Below are 27563 nucleotides of genomic sequence, written 5' to 3' on the forward strand. Positions count from 1 at the left end.
ATCAAATACCTCTTTACACTTTCCACACCTGAATTTTAAGCATTTAGAGAGCGAGGTGTCCGGGACGCAGTGTCATCATAGACGATAGCACAACCTTTCAAGAGATCAGTGAATGTGCACCCCGAGGTCAGGTACATGCTGCAGATGCTTACAGTCATTTTCAAACCTTTTATTCTTTGCTGATATAACTCAAAACTAAAAACACTCTGATACGGGGATTTAAAAAGAGCACCACTGCACCATCATTTAGCAGCTAATTGTTATTTTAATTGTCAGAGATGAACAACGCTCAGTTTTGTTTTCCTGCAGGGCCAGGGATTGCGTTCAATACCCTTCTCACGTTTAGTTCTCACAAATGAGCAAATTCGTTGGTTGTGCCAGTCATTTAATTTACAGGCGGGTGGACTGAAAGGATTGATCATTTGCTTAATCTATTCAAGCCCTTCAGTTGTGTGAATGCTTAACACATCGCATTTATCCCTGGAAGAAAGTTGAGGAGGAGATGAGGGGGAGAGATGTTGAAAGAGAGAAGATGCATAGAGGATATTTACTTTGATGTGCTTGCAAACAAGGCCTTAGCTCACCCTAAAAGAAGATATTTCAGGAAGAGTGATGTAATGGATGCGCATAAACCCCACAACACTAACAAAACTATGAACACACACAGACACTATTACAGGCAACAAATTCAGATAGTCATTCCTTAGTGTTACCTGATAAGGTGCATTACAAACATGTTTTTTAGAACAGTGCTCGAATCTTCCATCTATCTCATTCCCCCACTCTCTCTCTCCTTCATCCCTCATCTCTCGCTCTATCTCCACTGTTTTTTCCCTCTCTTTTCATCTCTGTCACTGTCCTCCAGCTGGCTAGGTGAGATAACTCCTCCACACCGAGATACTCTCAGCTCATTGGCCCGGCAATGGAACACAGGGCACCAGTCAAACACTGCATCATTAGTCGTGTAGATCATGAGCTGAGCCAGAGCGCTTATCAGGTCTTACTGATCCTGCTCTGTCCTAACCCATCCCACAAATCCAACAAGTCTTCAGGAAAAAAAAAAAGCATGCAGAGTTTCAGCTGCTTACCAGCTCCATTTTGTTTAACACCTAATTCCTCTTTGAATACGGAGTAATCAGACTTGTTTGACAGACAAATCAGTGCTCTCAGAATGGCTGACAAAGTAAAAAGATTATTTTGAGAGGCCTTTGCATATTTGCATTAGAGTCCCTTCATTCTGTTGGTTTAAGGCTGATAAAAAAGCTCTGGGCAGGATTTAATTTGTTTGAATGTGGTTAGTAATTACACTTCAGCCAGAGTTCTTCTTGTTGAATAACAATGTCGCCTTGCTTTTGTTCAGGGGGGAGCTAAATAAATTGCCCAATCTATTTCCAGCACTTAAAATCATCTTCCATCAGGCCAGATGATGAAAAATAACTTAAGCTGTGTGCAAGTGTCGATATGTGTGCATACAAATGTCTGTGTCGATGCCTGTAACGTTTAATGTGTGTTGAGAGGCATTTCTCTGTCCACCAGACTGCAAGGAGAGAAAAATTGCAAGGGAAACGAGTGTGTGTGAGTGTGAGAGCAAGAGTGGAATAGCGTGACACAAATTCACATTCATACCACAGTACAAACCCTGTTGATGTATTGTTGAGAAATGTGTATCTCAATTGGTTAGCGAGTGGTTTTTGGACATTGCTAGCTGTCACTAGCTGAAACTGCAAATCGGGTGCTACACCAGAATTCTCTTTATGACTGATGCTGTCAACACACTGCAGTCATTGTGCCAACTTGACTGCAAGCACTCACGAACTATAAGCAGAATGCTAGCAAAATCTGAAAAAGGGCAAAACAAAAAACTGTGGTTGCAAAGCAGTAGTTGTGCCTCAGTGCTGCAGTGAACATGTTTTAAAAGGCTTAACATTTACTCCATTTCCAGTTTGTGTTACACTTTTCACAGTTTCGCCACTGCTTGAAGAGTATTGGCAAGTGTTTGCAGATATGTCAGTGTGTTTTTTATGAACTACAGGAAAATTTAGCAGCCCAGAAACTTTACCAGCAGCACACATTGTTGTGTGCCTCAACTTTCAGTCTTTTACCCAAGCTAATCTGCCATTTTTTTGAGGGGATAAGAGATCTGATCTAGATTATCATATTAAGTGGACCTTGGATTCATTGGGTGTTTCGGCCATTATCTAGACACCCTCATCCAAAGAGGCCCTGCCAGGGTTGATCAGGCCCTGGAGTGTGTCACTGGTTTGTGTTAAATTGTTATTTCAATTCTTCTTTCTTCTCTTTAGTTTCCTACAGTTTATTTTCTCCTATCTATTTGCTGCAACAGAGAAATAATACTTACCTCTTTAGCATTTACGGAGCCTAACTTCTTCAAAGGGATAGAAAAGGTGATATAGAGAAGTAAGACAAAACGTACAAGATAGGCGAGAGCAGAGAGGAGAGCCGGAAGGGGGGCGCCCGATCTGGCTTCCCACACCTCTCCGCCAGATCGGGCTGTATGCTCTACCTCCCCACTGCCTACCAGAAAAGGGAAGTGGGAAAGAACACTGAAAAAGCCATTACATGAATATTTTTGCCAGTCACTTGGGGAATACACATTTTTCTCTTGCACCAGGTGGTTGCTGACCAAATTCTATGCCTGTTTTATTGAGGCCTTATCCACTTTACTCTACATTGTCATATGTCTAAAGTGGCAGTCCAGTTAATGTCACATGGTTAGCAGTTCTCTCCAGGTCTGAAAGTCTTTTTTCAGCCACATTCATTACCCTCCTCTTTAAAAAGAATGCATGTTTGCAGTTTGGCTTCATTTTCTCAGAAGCCTGAAGTTACATCTTGTCATTTATATTGTCTGTGGTTCAGCCTTATGCAACCACCATGTTTTCATGCCTGACTAAATATAAACCTAACCAACAGTGCTAAAGCTAATTTTTTGACACAAGCTTAACATGTTGTATATGGTTTTGTGTGCGCTGTTCTCTCTCTGTACTAAGCTAACAGGTGAGGAAAAAGGTTTGTACAATTAAACAGCGGATGCTGTTAAAAAATGTTCAAATACCGATTATGCTAATGCTAAGGTGCTAATTACATTATTATTTTTCTTTGTCCTCTTCCAACAACGGCATTACATTAAGTCATCTAAAAGTGACTGAGTAATAAGAAGGGTTGGACGATACCTTCATTATCATCAAAGATTTGTGCCATTAAAGTTCTTTTATGTACAGTGTTCAAACTAATTAATTAATCAAAGCTAAAGTTATGAAGACAAATTTGACAGCACAAATTATTAAGTGTCACCTATCTTTTGTATCCATTAGCCAACTGACGAGCTTCATATTTACCTTTACTTTCTCTTCTACCCACAAGCAAAGACAGATGAGCATACTCTGCAAACATTCACAAACTATGACCAAAATGAGAAATCATGCCTCCAAGCACACTCTGTACAGCAAATATTAATGAATGCATAGTATACACATGGAATAAAATGTAGTGTAAACTTAATTACCCACCTCTGCCCTCCCCAACCAATTACTACTAGTTTTTACCAATTCCCAACCTGTTAACCTTATTTAATTAGTATTCTTATATTAACTGTCTGACAGTGATTAACCTTCAACAGGAATTTAAGAAGCCGCTGTAAATGAACAGCCTGACAGCATTTAGTCACAGAACTGTAGTTAGTTATTTGCCATTACTGTAAATGTTGCTGTACTTGAAGCTTCTCTGCAGAATTGACAATAATTACTAGAGGCTCCATTTTTTACTAATTTCCTGTCATTTTATAGTGTCATACTGAAACCATTGAGCTATATATATATATATATATATATATATATACATACATATATATATATATATATATATATACACTATCACTGACTATGTATGTGTATATATATATATATATATATATATATATATATATATATATATATATATATATATATATATATATATATATATATATATATATATATATATATATATATATATACACACATACATAGTCAGTGACAGTACAATTTAAGCTGTTACCAGCTGTTGGTTAGTGCTGAGGGATGACTGCACCCTGGTGGTCCCTCATAGGCTGTTAACTTCACTTTAATTTTAAGCCAACAAATTTTAAATAGTCCTGTGCTGCCATCCTGTGTTTAGTACAAAGAAAATAATTGTTTTAATGTGTCAGAACAGGCCTTTCTGGGTGTAAAAAAAAAAAAAAAAAAAAAAAAAGAGAGAGAGAGAGAGAGAGAGAGAAAATAAAAAATAAAAAAAAGTAGTTCTTACATATCATTTATCTATTCATCTATAGAATTATGTATGGTTCTGCCATTTTTTGCCTATGGGATCTCAGTATGTGCTCTTCTCTACTGGTATCATTGATTTAAACACTGTAGCACAAACACAGATTTGAACCCACAAAAGGTGTACTGGTCTATTACCACTCATCAACGGGAAGTAGGATGTCAGATTTTTCTGACAAGTCAGTTGGCTTCTAAGGCTGACCTTTGTCAGAGCGTGTCTCATCTCCCACCCTCAGATATAACATTTCAAGCAAAAAGGTTAATTTTGAGGGCCTGGACAAATTAGAGAAGGTCAGAAATCGTCTTCCCCCTTCACAACATTACAAGGAAACAAACAGCTTATTAGAAAGATAAGCTTGAAAGGCTGAATCAGTGTGTGACTTGAAGAGCATTGAAATATAATGAGCTCCAGAAGGCATTCACGTAGGATAGTGTGGATTATTTAGAGACTGTATGTAGGTTTCAGCAAGGTTCGAGTTGAGTCTCGATATAACCAGGTTGCAAGATATGATTAATTTTGTTGTAATTTTTTTTTCAATTCTGTGTGCACAATGGATCGGGCTAAATGAAGAACCTCAAGACTTCAGCCAGTAGGTGGTGCTGTAGTTTCCTCAGAGACCACTTTAGAGACAGTGATCTTAATATAATGTTGATGTAATCCAGTAAAGCCCAAAGTCATCCAGTAATGTGATGTCACACATTAACACAGTGCTTACCAGAGGTCATTTTGCTTAAATCACCGCATCATTTCAAGGGTTGGGCTCAGACTGAAAGGGCTAAGTGCTGATGTGCTTATGTATCATACTATATGTTGGTGCAGGGAATTTATAGCACAATGTAGCAAAAGTGAACATGACTGGCAACATGTTATCAGTAAATGAAGTACCACTCATGCCATACTGTGCAAAAGTTTTGAGCCATTTTTCCTTATAAAAATAGAATTTTGCACTAACAAGGAGATTCCCAAAGACAGAACATCTGTGGCACCAGATGCTATGAAGTGAGGAATACAAAGGTAGAACTTTTAGTTTAAATAATCATCAATATGTGCAGAGGAGGTCAGGAGAGATGTACACACGCATCTATAAAACACAGTGGAGGCTCTGTCATGGCTTGGGACTGCGATTCAGCCAGTGATGTTTGGGATCTTTTGAAAATTTATGGAATTATGATGCAGAAAAACACTGTCAGATTTTGATCCACCATCCAGTACCATCTTGAAAGTGTGAAATGCTTTATTTTTGCAGCATGATAATGATGCAGAAAAAAATGACCACTGCAGTAAAAATATATCTGGATTCAAAAACAAACCATTGAACATGTTCACTCATAGATTGTCCTCCAAGACCACTGACTACTACAGGCAGCTAAGTTTGCCTGGGAACGTTCGGGCTTTATTGAAGACTAAAGGTGGTAATACCAAATATTGACTTCAACCGTGTTAAAATTGTACAAACAATTGTACAAACAATCTATTTTCATTTTTTTCATAAAATATATAGCAAGAAAGAGGGAGAGATGTGCAAAAAAAAAAAGAAATTGTAGATAGTATTTATTGGGGATAAAAGAATTAAAATTTATGAATGATGTCATTTCATATCCAGTCACTTGATTCCATTCCAGGTCATGTTGACTCATCATCTATGCTGATTGGAGATGAGCTGTTCTTTTTTGAGATGGGTTTCCTCAGCAGCTGCCATCGGCAGACTGTAACCGTACCTCTGGGAAGATTAGAGAGGAATGAGTAGCGGGCTTCATGATGTCAGGAAAGGACCATGAGCTCCTCACATCACAACTTTATTAGTGTACGATGTAATCAAGAGCTGTTTGAGCACCAAGTGAGTTAGGTGGAAAATAAAACCACCCACATACAGCTGCTAATGAGTAATAAATGATTAATGATTGCCCCATTAATCCTCTTAGTTTAAAGGATAGTAGAATATTGTTTTCAGCCTAAGCACTACAAAAATTCAAGAAGAACCAGTTTATTGACATTAATACATGCATGCAGAATAAAGGTGCATATTTTTTTCATCATAGGTGTTTTTATTTTATTTTTTGTGTCCTATCAATCCAAAATTTTTATAACTTAGTTGGCCACACTTTTCCTAATGATAGACCTTTTTTTCTATGTCTGCTTTCTGGAGTTTTTTTTCAGTGTGTAACTAGCAATTTGGTGCTCCAGGGTAGCTTGCGCAAAAGCACTTAATTCCACCTTTACAATTTTAATAAATGGAACTATTTACAGTATTTAGTTAATATTTAGTTAATATATTTGCCATGGGTTCTAAATTGGAGTAATGCACAGTATCCAGGGGTCAGTCATTTTAAGGAACAAACACTTCAACTGTGCCAACCGTGACTTCACCTTCTGGATGGGGAACGTCACATACGGGAAGTTATCAGAACGTTGGAGAAGTTGCTGGATCTAGTGTACCCGAGAGATGGGCCATAACCTGGTCTGCCACACATGAAAACAAGAGTTGATACAATACTGGGATACTGCTACATTAAAAGCCCCAATCAAAGCAGCGATGACCTTCTCGGGAGTGAGGAAAACTCCACCCGTTGACTGTTCAATGCTCAGCTGGAAAATCTACTCAGCAATGGTTTTTAACGTTTAACTTCCCAAATCACAGAAAGGGAGTTACCAACTGTTTGCTCCTCCTGTAACATGTCAGCATAGTATGGGGAAAACTGTGTGCCATAACTGCCTGTTGAGTCTGATTAGTTTTAGATGCTTGTAATCGTTTCTGCAATAAGTCAGATTGGGAAGAAAGGGCTCCCTTTGATTGTTGTCATTGTATTTTTGGGCAAAATTTCTAGGCCCAGCCAAGATGTGGGGGGATGGAAGGCTCAGTGGTGTCATTGCGTCTTTTTTGCAGATGATGTGGTTCTGTTGACTTCATCAAGAGATGGCCTCCAGCTTGCATTGGAACACTTTGCATTTGAGTGTGAAGCAGATGGAATGGGAATTAGCACCTCCAAGTCTGATTGCATGGTTCTCATGTGGAAAAAGGTGGAGTGTCCGTGACGAGTTTCAGTATTTCAGGATCTTATGTATGTTTGAGGGGAGGTTTGACAGATGGATTGGTGTGGCATCTTCGGTAATGTGGATATGAAGCTTGATTTACAGTTTGATCTATGTTCTGACGCTCACCTATGATCACAAGCTCTGGATAGTTGAAAGAATGAGATTATGGATACAAACAGAAACAAGCTTCCTCTGAAGCATGTCTGGGTTGTCTGTTGTAGATAGGATAAGACGCTTGGGGATTGGGGAGGGACACAGAGTACAGCCACTATGAATCCACATCCAAAGTAGCCAGTTGGACGTGGTTCAGGCGTCTGACCAGAATGGCTTCTGGGCATCTCCTAGATGAAGTGTTTTTGGTATGCCTTAGAAGGAGGAGGAGGTAAGGAGGCCCCAGGGTAGACCCAAGGCATTCCAGAGAGATTAGATCTCCTGGCTGGCCGGTTGTGTGTTTATTTCAGTTATTTCATATTGGGGTCAAAATCATGCAGTTTGGGTTTATTATGTAAGTACAACACATAAAATGTTTACTTGAAATTTCTGTGACACCAGAGTCACATGATGGTATATCGACTTTGATGCAATAATGTTGATAAAAGATGTAAATTGTATTAAAGAAAAGCAGAGTTTCCTTTTTTATATATCATTAACTAAATTAATCATATTAATTACATAAGTAATAATGCTTTGGGAAATAAGATTTCTATTATAATTATTACTATCGTTGTTGTTATTGTTGTTTATGATGGACCGAGTTGAATTAGCAGGAGTCACAGGAATTATTAGAAAAAAGGGTTTTCATTTATTTAACCCAAAAAATTATGTTTACAAAAGTAATAAATGTTGAGCTAATAAAAGAGGTCAAAGGAACAAAATTAAACTCAGGCAAAGAACTCCAAACTCAACAAACCAAAGGAAATGACACACTGGGGCAGTAGCTGGGTCAGACCACTATGACACAACAGGGGTAACTAAACAAAATACAATCAAAACCACAAAAACTATGCAGCACAGTCTAGCTTTTTAATAAACTAAACACCAAAGAAGAAAATCAAAACCCACTAAACCCTAAACTCAAATATTTAATTAAGTACAAAAGCTTTTTTAATTAAAGAAAATACACATTCTCCCCCTTCAGCAGGAAGTGGTGGTGCAGTCCAATCATCCCTCTTTCTATTTAACTGCTTTAAACCCTAGCTACCACTTTTTGTCTGGCAACTCCCAGGGATCATGAAAGGTGAGAAACAGGTAAAAGAAACAAATATTAGTCACAAACCAAACAAAGTAAAGAACTGGTATGAATACATGAGTAAACTAAATATGCGTGCTTACAAATAGAACAAATGTATCCAAACCAATCAATAAACTACTGCAAATTAAAGTGTGTTGTTTTAAATGAAGAAATAAAGAATACATAAGAGTTACTTAGACTTTTAAAGTGTGGCCATGGGTTTGGCCATCACATTGTTGTTGGTGCTTCCCACAGTAAATTATTATATAAAGCAGGGGTCTCGAACTCCAGACCTTGAGGGCCGGTGTCCTGCAGGTTTTAGATGTGTCCTTGATCCAACACTGACTTAAATGGATAAATTACCTCCTCAACATGTCTTGAAGCTCTCCAGAGGCCTGGTAATGAACTAATCATTTGATTCAGTTATGTTGACCCAGGGTGAGATCTAAAACCTGCAGGACACCAGCCCTCGAGGCCTGGAGTTCGAGACCCCTGATATAAAGAATCTTCTCATGTTACATTCTTGTCTCTATATAAAAAATGAAGAAATTAGAAATAAAGAAATAGTAAATAGAAAATAATAAGTTTTGTGCTATGCAAGTTCTTTTAAATTCTATATTTTATTCTATATCTTCTTTTATTGATCACTTTTATTGAACACTTGTGAATGTGTGTGTGAATGGGTGGATGACTGAATGTAGTGTAAAGCGCTTTGGGGTCCTTAGGGACTAAGTAAAGCGCTATACATATACAGGCCATTTACCATTTATTTCAAGCATTCAATTAAAACAAAGTGATTAGCATGATCCAAAAGAATAGTCACTAAAAAAGCATATTTCACCATGGCTACACTGAGTTTTGTGGACATTTTAATTGCTTTCATTTAATCTGTATTTTTTTCTAGTTTCACATGAATTTATATTAAATATTTGAATATATAGAGAGGATAAATATATATATTTTTTTGTGCTATGATATAAACAGGCTATTGTCAAGAGTAGCGACCTCTATTTTGACAAATGCAAATATACATTTCTATTGTTTTGTTTTAGTTTGTTTGTTTTTAATTAAGTGCTGCTGATATACTGTCACTATAAGTTATTAAAAGTGTATACATTAGTGTACATTACATTAGTACATTAGTGTATACAGTTCCATGGTACAGTTTCACATCTTTCTAAAACAGGAAATACTAGGTGTTACTGTTATAAGTACTGGGTGTTTTAATAACTGTATGCAATCTCTTTCCTGTTACCTTACTTCCTGTTTTGGTGGTTTTGGTGGTTTTTGGGGAGAAGTATATCAAAGTTATATGTAACTGCTAATGCTAATATGTACTTTCCTCACACTATTACACAGACACTGAGAGAACATGCACAAGATGTATGACAGTTTATTTATTCACCACTGCAGATGCTTAGACCATGAACAGCAACGACACCCTGTGATACTTTGTGGAATGTGGCATTAGTCCATGGCATGTCTCAGTAAAAATAAACCGCTATTAGTGAACTTTGATATAATGCTATACTTATTATTTACTATAGTGACAAATGAAAAAAACAAATAAGTACAGTGATAAAATATATCATTTTTCAGTGAAATACACTATACACATCCATTAAATGTCGTCGTGTTTAGTAATAGAAGCAGCTCGACTCCCCTTTTTAGCATTTCGTGCATTGTGTCTCCGGCTTACTCAGCAAAACAGGGTTTAAGGCAATCTATAACAAACTCTTTGTATTAGATGAATAATTAATCATTTTATGTTTAGATGATCTACACAAAACAGCTGTTTCTTGTTAGTGTTTGCTTTCCTTTTAGTCTTTTCCCCTTGAGAACATTAATATTGATGACATGAAGGGAGGCTGACCAAGCTCTCAGTCATTCTCTCACCACCACCACCACCTCTCTCTCTCTTCCCCTCCCTCTCTCTTATACCCACACCCTGGATGCAGGCAGGCGTGCACACACCGGCAGAATCACTCAGCTTCCGTGCCGCACTCTTCTCTCCATCTCTCTATCGCTGTCCCTCCCTACTCTCTCCACCGGTGGATTTTAGCCCACTGCTTCGTGGAACGTCGGTAAGAATGATTCATCTCTTAGTATGCTCTTCATTTCTGTGTTTCTCTTTGGTTCTGATTTTTTACCAGGACTCAGACAAAGGATTGGGTGTGGCTAGATGGGCAATGGCAGCAGAAAAAATGTGGAAAAAGGGATGTTGAGGACACTGATGGTCATAGTGATAAAGATACAATATTACAAATTGTTTGGATAATTGGATTTAACAATGAATCGGAAAGGGTGAGAATATCACTGCTAATATTAATATTAATGCTAAGCTTAGTGTATAAACATGTCGCGATAAAGAAATGACTCAGTGCGCCATAAAAATTCTGGATGTGCGCCAAGCATATCTATTTATTTGTCAAAGTGATTTTCCTAGGCCCCATTCAAATTCACACTAGTGAGGAGATTGCCGTTGCTTGGTTTGTAAATGACTTGCTGCAGGCTTGTGGGCTTGTCATATTTGCACATAAGACTCTGACAAAGCAGCAGTTCAGACAGGCATGACTGGGCTAGACTGTGAAAGGCAGATTAGTCAGACCTGAGGCTAGCCTAGGAATAAGACTGCAGTGGAGCCTGTGGAGCATTGCCTATATCCACAAGGCTGCAGGGGTGGATGCAGTAGGGTGAGAGAGAGAGAGAGAGAAAGAGAGAGAGATGATGCAGAGGGAGAGAACAAAGACTTTAGCCTTAGAGAGGTAAAATCAGGGACAAAGGAAAGAAAATACAGCTGGGTGAAAGCAAGCACATGTTGACTTCATCTACGTTTTGGAGAAGCCAATGTGAAGCCGTGTGGGAGGCAGCCACCACCCATGTTCATCCATGTGGATGTAGTCTGAGCAGCACATGTAGTAGCCACTCCCTTTATGTACAGTCATTGCAGAGCTTATGCTAAAGGCTAGACAAAGCTTTCACAGATTTAATGGCTCCTACGATGAACTTTCAGATTGCTACAATGATTTTGATCACATTATGCTGCATTATCAATTTAAGGCTCGACAGGAAAGGTCAAATGTGTGTGCTCAGGTATCTTTCTCACCTTTGCCAGCCAAAATGTCTGACAAGCCTGACATGACCGAGATCGCTCGTTTCGACAAGACGAAGCTGAAGAAGACGGAGACAAAAGAGAAAAACCCTCTTCCCACCAAAGAGAGTGAGTGCTCGTTGTGCACCGTGTGTTTCTGATCACTGTTGAAGCCACAAAGGCTTCGTCGTCTGCAATCATTTGTTACTGTCAGTAGCTCCTCATCATCACTTCCTGTGCTATCGAGAGACCGCATTGTCAGCCAGCGGGAGCTCTGAAGCAAACAGCTGCAATGTCATCACACATTTTATACACAGCAAAATCAAAAAGCAACATCCTCACACACGTTTACTGAACAAGAGCCTACCAACGGTTGTGTTTCTCTCTTCTTTTCTAGCCATTGAGCAAGAGAGGAAAGGCGATGCCACACCTTGACTCAAGCACACGAAGAAAAGAAGCTGAGATGCGGCAACAAAAAGCACTTTCTTTTGATTATTACAGTATTTGAATCTCTTTCATTGTCTTCAGAAATGGGTGCTCTTAAGCTCCCCAGGGTGCTGTTAAGGGTATATGGCATCCTCACAAGGGAGCCTCTGTAACCAATATTAAAACTCCAGCCTGGGTGCCTGTCTTGTGCTGTTAGCGTATAGCTAACATGTCTCCAATGTTGCCAAACTGGGAAGTGGTGTAGTGATGTAGCACAGAGAGACAGGCAGGCATCCAGGCTATAGGGCTGGTGGGGAGCTGGTTATGGACATGGGAGTAATTGAAGTTAAATCATGTGGGATGTTTTCTTAATCAACTTTTTACTTTTATTTATGAAATAAAAATGAAGACATGGAACCAGTCAGTCCTGTGCATCTTGATGTCTCGTTTTTACAGATGTGCAAATCAAGACAATCACAAACACAGACACACACTGTATTTATGATGCAAAGAAATAAACCAAATGACTCACACATTAAAATATAGAAAATATGTAATATAATGCTGGTGTATGTTTTACCTACTAATGTATGTTAGAGTGCTAATGTTAATGTCATTACAATAAACCAGCATAAGGTTTGGGATCAGAAAATATAGTGCTAGTGGCTAATCAGCCCAAGGTTTTATGGGGCCTTAAGCACAATTTGATTCTGAAGCCATCCCCCACCTCAGAAGCGCCAGCGTTAACAATATGTGGTCCATGCTTGATTTTTTGTGCTTTGTACGCCTAACACAACCCTTATCGTGGCTTATAGTGCGCTGGAAAGCACCATAGGCAGATGTTGTTTTCTATGTTCCGAAATATTTCAGCAAAGCTTCTGAGGAAATATTTTAATCAAGCAGTAGAAGCAGGTCTTAAAAATTAAAACACGGAGCTAACTGAGGTGTAACAATGCTGGAATATAACAGCAAAGACTCCAAAATAAGGCTGGTCTATAGAACAAAAGGCCAGTTTCATAATGGGACAATGGTAGTCAAATATTAAGGACATACATTTTCACCTGTTAGTTACTGAGCAATAACAATTATCTTACACCGAAGAACTAGCTAATAGAATATTTTTCATTATGTTAAAATGATCGTTATTTAGGAACATAATCCAAACACAAAGACCACACATGTTCTCTGGGCTGTTATAACTGACTAGTAAGCTAAAGGTAGGCTGCCAACCATAATGCCTTTGATTTACATATAAACCAAGCTCACCTTACTTAAAGGCTCATTTTTGTTTTTGTTTTATATGTTCAAAATTTATATTCCACGGATAAAAAAATATATATATATATACACATACATTTACCCGCTAGTTTTGTGTGACATTTAATGAGCTTGAGACTCCCCCTGGTGGTGTGGAGGCCTCAAGCAGCTGTGTTGTCTGTTCATGCCCTTATGCTGACTCTTATAATGTTAAACATGAACTACTAAATTAAATAATAAATTAATCACACACAAACACAAAGCAATATTGAAAATAGAAATATAGTAATTGAGTAACTATTCACAACTTCCATTTGTGACAGTGTACAGAGGGATGATCTAATCAAGCACTGCGGTTTCAGTGTGAAAACTACCACTAACTAAATAAATGCAAAATGAAGAGAATTGAGAGTGTAAGATTTTTACAGGAGACAGAAAAAAAACCTACAAACATTTCTAAGCAATGTTAAACACGGGTCTGATAATCAACGTCAGAATTCCCTGCTATGGTGAGATCTGCAGCTTCCATTTCAACTTTGTTGAATTGCAGTTATGCTCTTGGACTGCTGTATGGGACATGCCTCACTTAGAAAACCCTGCTATGAAGTTTTTTTGCCCTTGCACTTAATGATACACGCAGGAGTGTGACGCATTAATATAGCGGAACAGCCATACTCCTGTGTCCAAAGATCATCCCTAACCTGACCACCATCCACAAGTTAGGACTTCCAAACCATGATTCTATAAAAGACACCAGCCTTTTCACATATTTATAGACTCTTAAACGCCTGACGTCTGCTGCTGAGCTCGGTGAATCAATTAAAATTGGAGAAAAAGTCAGTCAACAAAGCTGACAGTTTTGTTAGTGTATCCACAGTCGTAGTAGATGTATTGTTTTAACTGACAGCATTTTGTCTTGTTGAAATGATTGTGTCATTTTAAATATTAAAGTTAAATGGAGCAGTTGACAGAAATAGCGCTATGGGGGTGGGGGTATGGACCGTTACAATAGCACGTAATGATTTGTATTGTTAAATTTGATTGCATCACCTGCGTTGGAAGAAAAAAAAACGTGAAACTGAGTATGGTGTGAAAAATAATTTCATTCCCCATATTCCTGTAAAAGGCACTGGTTACAGCTATGTTTTGACTTCTAAATTGATGTTCAGAATTATTCAGTAAACATTACGGTGACACCAAAAATGACCAGTAAACCCACCCTAAACTCAATATCAGTGATTTATAACCCCAAATCTCCGCCTGCGGGTGTTGCTCCTGTCACCCTGCCTCCGCCTGTCAAACTTCTCACCTCCGGAGTCTTGATAGACCCACTTCTCGCAACACGTTCTCACTCCCAAAGTGTGTAAGGTGGTGGGTAAAAAAAAAATAAAAGAAATTTTCTATGTGCTCCCTGCAATATTCGTTCAAAATGTCACCCAATAAGCCCGGTGTTTTGTCCTGATCTGTAGTCCTGAGAGTTTCGATACTTATGTCGTCATGTAGACACGCCCGGATTGATTGTTTATATCAGTAAATCCATTAATATCGTTAAAGGTTCCCTATTGGCTTAAGCTGTTCTCTACTATTCTCAACTTTTTGAGAGTAAGTCAGACCGGGGGTGGGGTGGGGAGGGGAGCTGTAGGTTTCAATCACGACCTTAGCTGATATCTAATTAGTGGGGATTATCTACACCTCTCCGCTTTTTGTGCAGGCTGAGTGAATTGTTGTTTTAAGGGATTTTGAGTGGCTTAAAGGGGATCTGACAAGTCCGCTGTTCAACTCGCAAGTAAAAGTATGAAAAGACAGAAACTGGTGGTGATGATTCCTTGATGAGGGACATGATTATGTGGGCTAAAGCGAGAAAGCGAATCAGCGGGATTAAACGTGATCAGCCTGAAAGGATCATCCAATGCTTAAACCTGCATATAACTTACAGTTTTTTAATATTTTATCAAAAGTCAAACTAAACATATTATGAAATAAAATGACCTTGCAATGCTACATTTTAATTGTCATAGCCCTTACGTGTCTTATGTGTCTTTACTCGTGTAAATCCCAGACTGTTTTCGCACCAAGTTGTTTCCCAGGGAAACATCTATTATCCTATTATCACAACGGTGCCAATTTCGCCGATGTGTGAGGCGGTATTTACATGACTATATACTGTCACTCCTGAAAAGCTGTAAGGCTTTGTAGTACCCAGTGTCCCCACGGGATACTGGTGCCATCTCCCGAATGTTTCAAGTGATTTTATTTATCTTTTAGCTAAGCTATCTTCGATTTGTGTGCACATAAAGATGAACAATAATCATCACAATGAACCCATACAGAGATTACTTTTTGTGTGAATAATGATCTTCTATTAGTCTAAAATAATACTTTTATTCTTAAATGTCTCCAAATCCGGGGGATTATTAGAAGATGGTTTTAATTATTCTATACGTAGTGCTCATATGGATTCACATATACTGACACACACATATATACTTTAAATCCATGCATATACTTTGTTTTTATAATTAGCATCAGAGCCTGGGAACAACAGGTGAATTCGTCTGCGTTGCTTCTTTGAAGTGCACTTATGCACCCACAGTTCCTATTTGTCCATGGGAAGCCCCAGCCAATGTCGTTGACGCATTTCACAGTAAAATGTTACTTGCTGGACAAATCTGTCTGTCAAAGGGGGCACGACCATATAAATATCATGAGCGCCGAGTAGGGCGACAAACTTCAGTCGCCTCCTTCTTTTCTTGGCGCTCACATCTGGAATACGTCACACTAGCCTCTGCTTGGAATACACACGCTATGCAACCACTGAATTTCTCTGCAGTCTTGGTTCTGTTCCTGTGTTGTCTTTTTCAGCTGTCATCTGCTTGGTATGTCCTTTTTTTCTCTCGTAAAGAAAGTTTTAAATGCTATAGTTTCTATGGGTTTGCAATTGGTAAAATAACTTACAGGTTTAACATAGCTATCTTTTTTCCCCTCAACAGGACCATGAATAATTTCTTGATGACTGGACCTAAGGTAATACCATTTAAGATTTTAAGAATGAGTGTTGCGTAAAAGCTGTTCCTTCCAGCCAAATTCTATGTAATTAGCACTAACATTAATATTCATAACTTCCTTTCCTTTCTCATCCAAGGCCTATCTGACCTATGCCAGCAGCGTGCGAGTGGGCGCACAGAGTGGGATACAAGAGTGTAAACGCCAATTCGCTTTGGAGAAGTGGAACTGTCCAGAGAACACGCTTTCTTTGTCCCCACACAACGGCATGCGGAGTGGTAAGAACTCTTTTTGGATCAAATCTATGGCAACTAAAATTAGTGTGGTCGTGCGCTTTTTTGACAGCAATCTTGATGCGCCTGTGCGTAAAGTTCTTTTCACGCACAAAACTAGAACTCATCAGTTACGCATTAATCGTGCCAAACTGGATATCCAAGTAAAATCATCCGGATTTCTTTGTTTGTTATTTATTTTAGCCACAAGGGAAACTTCTTTCGTCCATGCCATCAGCGCTGCCGGAGTGATGTACACGCTCACCAAGAACTGTACGGCTGGGGACTTTGACAACTGCGGCTGCGATGACTCCAAAATTGGACAGCCGGGTAAACATGTATTCCATGAGCATTCTATCCGCGGTTACAGTAAGCGATTTCTAAATTGGCTTGTATTCCTGCAGCGAAATAACGTCATGTGCTATTTTGTCTCAGGCGGTGTAGGGTGGATTTGGGGAGGATGCAGTGACAATGTTGCTTTTGGGGAGAAGATCTCCAAACAGTTTGTGGACGCGCTGGAAGATGGGCATGACTCGCGCGCAGCGGTCAACTTGCATAACAACAAGGCAGGCAGACTGGTAAGATTTGATCTTAATATTATTGACGGTTTTTTTTTTATGTCAATAGTGTTCTGACACAGCGTAATAAATGAAAAACGAGATCGTTGTTTTTGTTTGGCTTTCTGTTTATTTTTTGGTAAAACGTTTGTGCTCTCGGCAGGCAATCAAAGCAACCATGAGGAAAGCCTGCAAATGTCACGGAGTATCTGGAAGCTGCACCATCCAAACCTGTTGGATGCAGATGGCCGATTTCAGAGAAGTGGGCAACTACTTGAAGATGAAGTACAAACATGCAAAGGAACTGGAAATGGACAAGAAAGCGGCGAGAGCAGGGAACAGCGCGGACAACCGAGACGCAGTCACGCACACTTTTTTGAGCGTCGCTACAACGGAACTCATTTACCTGGAGAGTTCTCCAAATTACTGCGTCAAGAACCAGACCCTCGGACTCCACGGTACAGAGGGACGGGAGTGCTTTAAGGAGGACAAGAACATGTCCGAGTGGGAGAAAAATAGCTGCCGCAGATTGTGCAATGAATGCGGCCTAAAAGTGGTGAAGAAGCGCACAGAGGTTTTCACCAGCTGCAACTGCAAATTTCACTGGTGTTGCACAGTCAAGTGTGAAAAATGCAAGCGAGTTGTAGCCAAATACTTTTGCGCGCACAAAAGTGGGAGGAAAAAGAACAAAAAAGGCAGGAACAGTGCGCATCAACAATGACTGGGATCTCTTGCAAAATTTGAACTCTTCACATTATTCGATAAATATGATTTTCATCATATTAACCAGTTTTATATTTACGAACTACATGAGAAATTATTCTGCATCACATGAATGTTATTTAAATTTTTTAGCTAAAGTCCTTTAAAGCACCTTTCCCCCCTTTAGTTTTGAATGGAGTGTGTATAGGTCAAATTTTGTCTTGTGGACCAAAATCTCCAAGCATTGGAGCAACAGTAGCAGTGTTGGGAACTTGGGAGTTCCGAGGATGTTTGTTCGCTGTTTATCACGTGTGACTACTGAAATTGGTTTAATATTTAAAAGGCTACCTAATAATTATTTAAAATAATAAATATTTTTATACAATACACGTAACTGCCTCCCAGTTTGTCGGTGGTAAAATTCTGAGTCTTTTACTCCTATATGCGGGTGCCTTGGTGTCATACAGTCTTTGGGAAGTAAATAAATTACTTCCTAATGCCAACCTTTGAAGTGCGAATAGGCGTCTCCTGAACCAGTCAACCAATCAGCTTTCTCGGGTCTCTAAGACAAAGAAGAAGACTTATTTGGTCCTCAGTCAAGTAAAGGACAAAGCTGCAGCACACAGGGTCAAAATACCTACATCTCTAAGCAGGATAACGACAACGGGATAGGTGAAGATGGCGCAATCAATTTTTTGGCTGCTGTTTGTTTCGTGTAGAATCAATCCTGGATACGCTTGGTAAGGTATACACTAGTTGCATGCATGCTTTAAAATAAGTGAACAGAAGACAGAATTATATGACTTTTATTATTATTATTATCATTATTATTATTGTTCTCAGGGTCGCAAGCAATTTTCTGATGACGGGGTCAAAGGTATATATACATATATATTTGATTGCTTTTATTGTGGCAACATTTTTTTTCCACATTTCAAATGTAATAAAAACAAAATAAAGGACAGACTGCCACTGCCTCTTCTGCAGGACTATCTCACCTACGCAAAGAGCGTGCAGGTGGGCACACAGATTGGCGTCGAGGAGTGCAAACGCCAGTTTGCCTGGGATAGATGGAACTGCCCCGACAGCGCAACCCAGCTTAAAGGACTGAAACGAGGTAGTTATTGTTTTTCTAGTGAGCCTCAAGTTTTATTCGGCATTTCCAACCAAATGATTGGTTTTCCCAGACTTTCCTGGCAAAAAGTGATTTCCAGTGTTTCTATGCTTTTTATGTGTTAATTAAAGCAATTAAATCAATTAAAATATCTTTACAGAACTATTGTTAGACTTGTTGCAATCTCTGCTACGCCCCTGGCCAGACCTGTCTTTAAAATACTCTTTTACCCGTGCTTGAATATGCACACGCACACCCATGGATGTGGATCTATTTTTCATGTTTTTGATGCTGATTTAGTTGGTGACCTTTGGACATGTTGACCTTTATACCACTTTATTTTTCTTTGTACCTTTGTAGTGTGGCCTTGATTATCACAGAGTTATAATAAAAACAATGCAACATTCTACACGTTATTAGTCAATGCTGGTTATGTATTCTCCTATAAGAGGCTGTGGCAGTAGACCTTGTATGTTTCCTCTCATTCAGCCACCAGAGAAACGGCTTTCGTTCATGCTATCAGTTCAGCAGGGGTCATGTACACTCTGACCAGGAACTGCAGTCTTGGTGAACTCGAAAACTGTGGCTGCGATGGTTCAAAGAACGGAAAGCTTGGTGAGTCAACGTACGAGTTACAGCGCCATTTGTCAACATGCAAGTTCTTAATTAATGATCTTTAAGTATTCAAAACTGTGTCGTGCAGGCGGTCGCGGATGGTTGTGGGGTGGCTGCAGTGCTAACGTGGAGTTTGGAGAGAGGATTTCCAAAGAGTACGTGGATGCGGAAGAGACGGGTCAGGACTCTAGGGCTGCTGTCAACCTCCACAACAACGCGGCTGGCCGATTGGTGAGTTATTTTCAAACGACACGCACTTCTTTACTAACCCTTCATCACTCAGCGCTAAGGCATCAGCAGCCGTTAACAGAACCTTGTTTCCAACAGGCCGTGAAAGACACAATGACGCGTATCTGCAGATGCCACGGAATGTCTGAGAGCTGCAGTGTCAAAACCTGCTGGACACAGCTGTCCGATTTCAGAGCCGTGGGCAATTACTTGAGGATCAAGTACAGTCACGCTGAAAAGCTGGACATCGACCAAAAGCGCATGAACGCCGGTAACAGCGCGGATATCCAAGGTGCCATCATGGACGCGCTCGGCAGCATCGCTCAGTCAGAGCTCATCTACCTACAGGACTCTCCAGACTACTGCAGGAAGAACGCCAGCTTGGGGGCGCACGGCACGGAGGGCAGGGAGTGTCTGCTGCACGGACAGGGCTTGACGCAAGGGGAAAGAAGGAGCTGCCGCAGGCTGTGTCACGAATGCGGCCTGAGAGTGGAAGAAAAGCGCACGGAGGTGATGAGTAGCTGTAACTGCAAATTCCACTGGTGCTGTAAGGTGCACTGCGAGGACTGCGCCCACGTTACAGTCAAACACGTGTGCGGCAGGAAGGACGGTGGGGATGGAAAACGAAGAGATCGTGGACCCAAATGAAAACGACTGCGTTTATGGATTTGTCTGTTTGCACTTTCCCCACTCTTTCGTGTATAATATCCTGGTGTCTATTTATTAAGAATGCTGTAATTAAAATAAAAATGTAAAAAAAATAACTTCTAAATATTTGTATCTACAATTTCAGTTTTTCTCTAGAAGAGGGCCACCAGAGTTTCTGACACCGCCCACGCACATAATAAGAATCAACTGCATGCATTTTAAAAGGGGGATTACAGGGATAACATCGTGCAGCTTACGCCACACCGAGGTGTCGATCCAGCGTTTATCCGCCACCACTTTGATGTCAATGTGGATTGATTTTTATTCAAAGAGCAAAGAGCCTTTGAAAGACAAATTAGGGAAGCGCTTCCACCATTCAAGTTACAGTGTTTGGTTGGTAATCGGCGACACCATTGCCCACGCTAGTCTTTGTCACATTCCAAATGGAATGCAAATGTGTCTCAACACATTAAAGCTAAAGCCTGGTGTTTATTCGCTGTTACATGAATCTTGTACATGCAATCAGACACTTATATAAAAGCATGACTCAATTTTTTCCCCTGAAAAGCAAGATGATTTCTAATCTTATCATTTGCAAGTAATTAGGCATTAGTATTAGATCTATCTCTGCTGGCATGTCGGTTTTTCTCTCCTGTACCCCCTGTATCTCCAAAACCTTGCCTCTTAGCTGGATGTGTCATAAATCTGCCACAGATTCCACTAAATGACTGATGGCATGGATATTACCTTCTTCAGGGGGCCCATGGCTGGAGGGGAAGGCGTAGGGGGAGGGAATGTTAACAGTTATGGGTCTGGTGACAGGTCTGTTTCACTATCTTTACAGACCAGTTACTGTTGCACCAATAAAAACACAGAGATAAGTGAGAAATTCTGACATGAATTATCAGACTATCTGGTGTCTCTACATCATAAAGCCCCGGGACCTGGGGCAAAACAGCGAATGCATTCCACTTTTTCAGTTTTCACCCATGTTTGCGATGTGAAATTAGGCATGTCATATTAAATCTAAACACAAACACTGTGGCAAATAGTTACACAACTCTACAAATAAACAGACTACTGTTAGCTTATGTACTGTTTGGGGACAAAATTGGGTTCTAACACAACCAAGGATCAAAGAAGCATAACATCAAGTTAAATTCCTGGCTGCAGAAGCAAACAAATAACACTCTCACCGACCTGAAACGCTCCCTCCCACACTTCCCATTTGTCTGTTTCCCCTCTAGGGATGTCCCGTATTTCCCATGCTGTCCTGCTGTGCGTTAATGAAGGTTTTGCCCCACTGGAGGCCCTCACGCTTTATCTCTGCTCTCCAGTGAATACATTACTGGTGCCATATTGTTCCCATATGATGCTCAGCTGTGCTTGGATTCACTCTACAAGTGAGATGCCCCTGAGCAGACCCTGCATTTGACATTTTTTTCACCCACTAAACTGCATTTATTTATCTTTCAGGAGTTTTATGATTTTAGCATTTCAAACATTTTAGACTCAGTAAAGGAATATTTTTTTTAAGGAAGAACTTACATTGACCCATCACTTTTTATTATTTATACCACATTTGGTGGCAGTTACATGTCACAGGGGTATGTTTCCAATTCAGGATAAAAGAAGAAAACAGAGGTAGGGGGTTCTGCCACAAGGACCCCCCAGGGGAACTTGTGTATTCTCCCAGAGTGGCTCAGGGGGGTCAGAGCGTGATTGATCACCCCTTCTCATTGCTGCCCTCCTCTATCACCAGGGTGTGAGATACCAAGAGGTCTCACACAAGCTGCAGGTGGGAAAAAAGACCGAACACAACCAACAATAAGACTAAAAGGTAGAATGGTAATAAAAGCGTGTGTATATATATATATAGATATATATACATATATATACAGATATATATAGATATATAGATATATATATATATATATATATATATATATATATATATATATATATATATAGATAGATAGATAGATAGATAGATAGATAGATAGATAGATAGATAGATAGATATATATATAGATATATATATAGATATATATATATATATAAAACCCTAACTCACAATGTGAGACGCAACATCTACAATCCAAGCATCAGTATTTATCCCGAGTTTGCATTTCAGTTTGCAAGTCTGCTGTCCATTAAAAGTTGACAATCAAGTTTGAGCAGACTTAACCATGTGTTAGAAATGAAATCAACAGCCTCTGTGTTTACAGATCAACCATTTGCAGTGCATGCATGCTCTATTCATAGCTTTCTGACCACAGAAGCCTTTTACTCTCTTACACAATAGGTGAGAGAGTATAAAAAAAACACATGCATGCTTAAAGTGTGCTTAAGCAGGGGTAATTTTAGACCGATCATTTCACAGTGATGAGTAAGATGATGGCTGGCAAGTAAAGTCACTGTGTTATCAAGTGTAAGTTATCATTCACGACAGACAAGAATGAATTTTTCTAACGTTCCCTCAAAAGCAGAGGTGATGGGATGGAATCCCCAAACTCTAGCGGACTACATGCGGAAGGTGAGTATTAAAACTAGTTTGAAGGTGAAAGTAGAGATGTTTATACCTTCAAAGTACTGTAGTCTCTTGATTAACATTATTTATGAACATCTGATAAGCACGACTGCATAATTAGCAAAAACAAAAGCTCACTTTTTAACCAAGAAAAATATATATGTCCTGCTTTTTCATTCACGCCTTGTTTTAGTTGGTAACACCTTATCTAAAAAGTAGCATTTCACGCTAATTTAAGGAAACACCAAACATACAAGAAAACTTGCATGGTTTAAATGTGCTTAAAGCTTCACTCTCCTCTCAGCTTAAACTACCAGGCTGTGACAGAGTAGTGAAAAAGAGCAGCATAGATGGAGCACAGTTTATGGTAAGCGTGTGTGTGTGTGTGTGTAACATTTCTTTTTTTATTATTCTGAAATCACAATAAATCTGACTTTCATGATCTCCAAATCCATGTCATGTAGAATATGACAGAGTGTGATCTGCAAGTGTTCCCCTGCCTCTTTGTCCCGTGAGTCTAACTGAAAGTGTATTTCTTATACTGACAAATTACCCAACAATTAATATCTCTGAAGACATGAAAAGGTTCATTATATTGATTGGTTGCATGTTTTTTTTGTATTAAGTATTTTGGACCCTAAATTAATAAATAATATAGTGATACTTACCATCTTTGATAATATTTTACTTGTCTCTGTGCTGCACCTTTATAGAGTAATTACTAAGATACAAACTGAAATCAACAAAGAAGAGCGCAAGAAGGCTACTAGTCACAAGTAAGAGCGTAAACTACATACACTATTTATATCTTCAGCTGACTCTAAAACAGTTGCTCACCGAACATCAAAAAAAACCTGTCTGTTTTTTTTTTTTTCCAGATCAAAACCACTGAAGTATCCGAAACAAGATAAAGGTCAGTTTAACCGTGTCTGTAACATTGTGCTACCATCTTTCGTAAGGCTTCACTGTCCTCTTTTTACAATTTATTTCACTACAGTATTTGTACAAGAAGAAGACGTTTGGGAATCTGATGAGTTCGTAAGTAAATACACTAGCCACTTCATTAGGCACCCCTTGCTTGCTTGTTGGACCCCCTTTTGCTTTCAGAATCACTTAATATTTGTGGCACAGAGTGCATCAAAGTGCTGGAAACATTCCTCAGAGATTTTAGTCCATGTTTACATGATGGCATTTTGCAGTTGTTGGTTCTGATTCTAATCGTTGAGTTTGAGAGGATCTGAGCTTTGTGACGTGGTGCAGCAGCCAAACTCGACTAGATGTTTTTCAAATCTTCTACTGCCTGACTTTGATGACCATGTGTGAACTGTTGCCTCAGTTTCCTGTTCTTAGTTGACAGGAGTCGTCTTCTTCTTCTGCAGCCCATCTGCTTCAATGTGTTGTGTGTTCAGGGATGCTCTTTTGCATAACTTGGTTGTATCGAATTACTGCTGAGTTAGTTACCATTTTGAACTCGGACATTCCACTTACTGCATATTTTCTCTTTTTCTGACCATTTTCTGTAAATCCTTTATCTATGTGAGGGAAAAACCCAGGGGTTCATCAGTTTCTGAAATATTCAGACAAGGCGATAACAATCATGCCACATTCAGCAGGTGGCTTTCAAGATGTTTGCATGCCTAAATGCACTTCTGTAAACGTGATTACCAAGTTGATATTTTTTTTAACAAGCAATTGTACGTATGCACCTAACAGCTTAATTACGCACCTAATACGTCATGTGAAATTTTTTTAAAAAGTTGCTTTTGTCATGAGTTGCACTCATGCGCTCTGCTTGTATCACATGTCCGGGCTGCGGTAAGGACAATGAGAGCGATGATCCAATCTATGAGGGTCCAGAACACGAAGCAGAGAATTACAACTGCAGTGTAGTTGAGCAACAACCAGGACAGGACAAGACAAGTGAAGCAAAGTACAAGCAGCCTGCTGCTGGAGACCTAGCGAAGCCTCCAAGACCCCCCCGAGGGCCAAAACCTCCAGACTGTCAAAGAGGTAAAGGAGAACAATTCAGAATAATACTGTATAAAGAAATGCAGTTATATATGAAAGCATCTCAGTGCCTATATGAAGTGGGGACACTTTCACAGAGATACTAGACTATATTAGACCTGTCTGTATGGGTAGAGCAGCCCTATTTTTGCTCAGAGATTAGTCTGAGACAAGACTGACAAAAACAAAGACTAATTTCAAGCCAAACAAAATAGACACTTTACCCCCAGGCTGACTCAAGACTGTGGCACCAATCAGTGACATTTGCTTTGACTAGTGTGACTCACTGGTAAAAAGAGGAATGACTTCAAATTTGTGGTTTGCTAACATTATTATGCAGCTTCTTTTTTTTTTGAGGCTGTAGCACTGAAAATGTAGCTCTGCTACAGGTTTCTGTGATGAGAATTTTATGCAGCATGTTATGCCTACCTACCTACACTGTACAATTTCTTCTGAGGTTTGACTATTTGATTTATTTATTATATTTTTTGGAAGTAGCTAATTCTCCTGCTCCTCCTTTACCTAGTATGCTTTGAAACCAGAACTGGCATTAATGTGTCCTGAATGTATGATAACATGTGCACAGAGCCTCTTCCTGATCCACCACTCTCTCAAAGAACCTTCAAACCTCCACTGCCATCAACCCCAAGGGGGGATCACATCCTCCAAAGACCGTTAAAACCAGCAGGTAACAAAAATGTGTTGAATCAACAAGCTGAATTTACCAGTTATGATGAGTGTTGTACGCTCACTTCATTGAAAGATTCCCTTCTTCTTTTTTTTTTTTATTTATAAGTGCCTGCAAGTGTGCACATAGACCGGAGCAAGAAGCCTGGACCATCCCAGAAAGACATTCCAAAAATAAGTATGCAACCTACAATATGCTGGAATAGTTATAGCAGGTGTCCTACAAAAGTGTTACACTGTTGTCTCAATGTTTATCATTTCTATTTCACACCATCAACCATGTCCACAAGAGGGCAGTGCTGTAAAAGATACTATCAGCAAACTTCATCATCCAAAGGTGCCTGTGCCTACTGATGTGTCCAATAGGTAGAACAGCCTGAACAATTTATGAGCATAAAAAGCCATTCACTTTAATTCAATGCAACTATTTAATAATTGTGTGTGTTGAATCTCTCCTCTTTCAGGCCAAGTAAATTAATTCCAGAACCTTCAGTAGTGACACAATCTACAGAAGAATACAATTCGACACCAAGACTAAAAAAGGTATTAAAAAAAAAGTGTGTTAAGTTATTTATACAAATGTGAGAAACCCAATGGTCCAGTTAAGGTTTTATTTATAGATCATGAGCACTTTCAGAAAGGAAACAGCAGATCACAATGCTGTACAAAGAGAAAGAACAACAGAGATGCTTATATCTTATAAACTGCCTTTTATTAACTAGTCTAACTGGAACTGTCTGTGATAGCGCTACACTTACACTGACTGTTCTATCATGGTGCGCTCAGGGCTTGGATTCGAGTTGGTATGGAGGAAAGTTGACAAGACACCAAGCTGAGGCTGCTCTTCGGGAGGTCAACAAGGTCAGATGTTGCACCTTCTCATTCTAAAGCAGACAGAAAAACACACACACACACACACACACACACACACACACACACACACACACACACACACACACACACACACACATCTGAAATGTTACTGGATGCATAATGTGAATGTATGGGTTTGTGTATTTACATGTATGTATCTTTAAGGATGGTGCCTTTGTGGTGAGGGACAGCTCTAACGGCTCAGTCGAGCACCCCTTCACCCTGATGCTGCTGTATCAAGACAAGGTTTACAACATTAAGATCCGTCACCAAGGCAATGGCTACACTCTCGGCAGTGGCCTCAAAAACACCAAGGTAAACTGGAAGCAATGACAGCGTAATGTTACAAAAAAAAAAATCAACATGCTTGCTTAAAGTAAACTGTTCACATCTTGCGGCACGCCTCGGGGAATGTGTGATGCTAAGTTGTGCTGCACTGCATCATTAGGTCCCTGTCATTTTTTGTGTGTGCTGCTTGTGCTTCAGAGTTTCCCTGGGGTGAAGGAGCTGATTAACCATCACACACACACCCCGCTGCAGCTCATTGATGCCACAGACCAGAGTCATGAAGAGCACCCCCAGAGTTGTCTGCTGCACCCTACGGGACATTGACCAGCACTGACAACAGTTTTAATGTGCGTGTTCGCACCTTTCTCTGTGCTCATATATGCTAATCTGTGTGCATGCATGCATGCGTGGCCTATTCAAAATCTTTTTAAGAACATGTAAAGCAAATGTCACAATTTTCACTCTCAAAGGTCATTGTTATGCAATTCATCTTTGTGCTGCTCTCACTTGTATTTTTAGTAAACACAAAGAGAGATTTTTTTTTCTTACATGGGTCATGGTTTGTTCACAAAGGAGCACAGCATTACCTCCTTTATTCACACCTCTGAGGACTGCTGCTTCACTGCCTCTTGGATTTTAAGAGACGCCAACTTGTCAGGGTGGCCAACACAAACGATCAGA

At 39.6% G+C, this 27563-nt stretch overlaps 4 protein-coding genes across 5 annotated transcripts; all 4 read left to right on the forward strand.

Annotated features, from left to right (window-relative positions):
• Window positions 1-10534: 10534 nt before the first annotated feature.
• Window positions 10535-12147, forward strand: tmsb2 (thymosin beta 2). The gene is made up of 3 exons (XM_040016317.1): window positions 10535-10668; window positions 11700-11804; window positions 12073-12147. Exons 2-3 carry the CDS (start codon window positions 11705-11707, stop codon window positions 12108-12110), a joined length of 138 nt encoding a protein of 45 aa, XP_039872251.1. The 5' UTR covers window positions 10535-10668; window positions 11700-11704; the 3' UTR covers window positions 12111-12147.
• A 3916-nt stretch (window positions 12148-16063) lies between these two features.
• Window positions 16064-17935, forward strand: LOC120724226 (protein Wnt-8a-like). 2 transcript variants are annotated; one of them, XM_040016315.1, is made up of 6 exons: window positions 16064-16234; window positions 16349-16382; window positions 16501-16639; window positions 16838-16963; window positions 17069-17211; window positions 17354-17935. In XM_040016315.1, the coding sequence occupies exons 1-6, from the start codon at window positions 16164-16166 to the stop codon at window positions 17909-17911; spliced, it is 1071 nt and encodes a 356-aa protein (XP_039872249.1). In that variant the 5' UTR covers window positions 16064-16163; the 3' UTR covers window positions 17912-17935. The 2 variants fall into 2 exon arrangements, with proteins under 2 accessions (XP_039872249.1, XP_039872248.1); XM_040016314.1 differs by lacking the exon at window positions 16064-16234 and having other exon boundaries at window positions 16274-16382.
• Window positions 17936-18558: 623 nt separating this feature from the next.
• On the forward strand, window positions 18559-20679 carry LOC120724228 (protein Wnt-8-like). Its single transcript, XM_040016318.1, has 5 exons — window positions 18559-18769; window positions 18880-19009; window positions 19496-19621; window positions 19710-19852; window positions 19949-20679. Exons 1-5 carry the CDS (start codon window positions 18692-18694, stop codon window positions 20495-20497), a joined length of 1026 nt encoding a protein of 341 aa, XP_039872252.1. The 5' UTR covers window positions 18559-18691; the 3' UTR covers window positions 20498-20679.
• A 1995-nt stretch (window positions 20680-22674) lies between these two features.
• On the forward strand, window positions 22675-27470 carry lcp2b (lymphocyte cytosolic protein 2b). Its single transcript, XM_040016323.1, has 14 exons — window positions 22675-23033; window positions 23332-23394; window positions 23492-23538; window positions 23741-23803; window positions 23906-23940; window positions 24025-24065; window positions 24848-25037; window positions 25621-25722; window positions 25831-25899; window positions 26012-26087; window positions 26186-26264; window positions 26508-26582; window positions 26760-26909; window positions 27081-27470. Exons 1-14 carry the CDS (start codon window positions 22956-22958, stop codon window positions 27204-27206), a joined length of 1194 nt encoding a protein of 397 aa, XP_039872257.1. The 5' UTR covers window positions 22675-22955; the 3' UTR covers window positions 27207-27470.
• Window positions 27471-27563: the final 93 nt, after the last annotated feature.

This window comes from Simochromis diagramma, unplaced genomic scaffold (assembly GCF_900408965.1).
Source record: "Simochromis diagramma unplaced genomic scaffold, fSimDia1.1 OVJJ01000685.1, whole genome shotgun sequence".
In the NCBI taxonomy this organism is placed as follows: domain Eukaryota; kingdom Metazoa; phylum Chordata; class Actinopteri; order Cichliformes; family Cichlidae; genus Simochromis; species Simochromis diagramma.

What these genes read in the sequence shown, in the direction of transcription:
- tmsb2 (XM_040016317.1), top strand. Translation starts at nt 11,705, where the DNA reads ATGTCTGACAAGCCTGACATGACCGAGATCGCTCGTTTCGACAAGACG. An exon ending in CCCTCTTCCCACCAAAGAGA is followed by an intron (nt 11,805 to 12,072) that starts GTGAGTGCTCGT and finishes CTTCTTTTCTAG; the next exon opens with CCATTGAGCAAGAGAGGAAA.
- LOC120724226 (XM_040016315.1), top strand. Translation starts at nt 16,164, where the DNA reads ATGCAACCACTGAATTTCTCTGCAGTCTTGGTTCTGTTCCTGTGTTGT. An exon ending in TTTCAGCTGTCATCTGCTTG is followed by an intron (nt 16,235 to 16,348) that starts GTATGTCCTTTT and finishes TCCCCTCAACAG; the next exon opens with GACCATGAATAATTTCTTGA. An exon ending in CTCCAAAATTGGACAGCCGG is followed by an intron (nt 16,964 to 17,068) that starts GTAAACATGTAT and finishes ATTTTGTCTCAG; the next exon opens with GCGGTGTAGGGTGGATTTGG.
- LOC120724228 (XM_040016318.1), top strand. Translation starts at nt 18,692, where the DNA reads ATGACTTTTATTATTATTATTATCATTATTATTATTGTTCTCAGGGTC. An exon ending in GCTTAAAGGACTGAAACGAG is followed by an intron (nt 19,010 to 19,495) that starts GTAGTTATTGTT and finishes CCTCTCATTCAG; the next exon opens with CCACCAGAGAAACGGCTTTC. An exon ending in TTCAAAGAACGGAAAGCTTG is followed by an intron (nt 19,622 to 19,709) that starts GTGAGTCAACGT and finishes TGTGTCGTGCAG; the next exon opens with GCGGTCGCGGATGGTTGTGG.
- lcp2b (XM_040016323.1), top strand. Translation starts at nt 22,956, where the DNA reads ATGAATTTTTCTAACGTTCCCTCAAAAGCAGAGGTGATGGGATGGAAT. An exon ending in AAGACCGTTAAAACCAGCAG is followed by an intron (nt 25,723 to 25,830) that starts GTAACAAAAATG and finishes TTTATTTATAAG; the next exon opens with TGCCTGCAAGTGTGCACATA. An exon ending in GAAAGACATTCCAAAAATAA is followed by an intron (nt 25,900 to 26,011) that starts GTATGCAACCTA and finishes CATGTCCACAAG; the next exon opens with AGGGCAGTGCTGTAAAAGAT.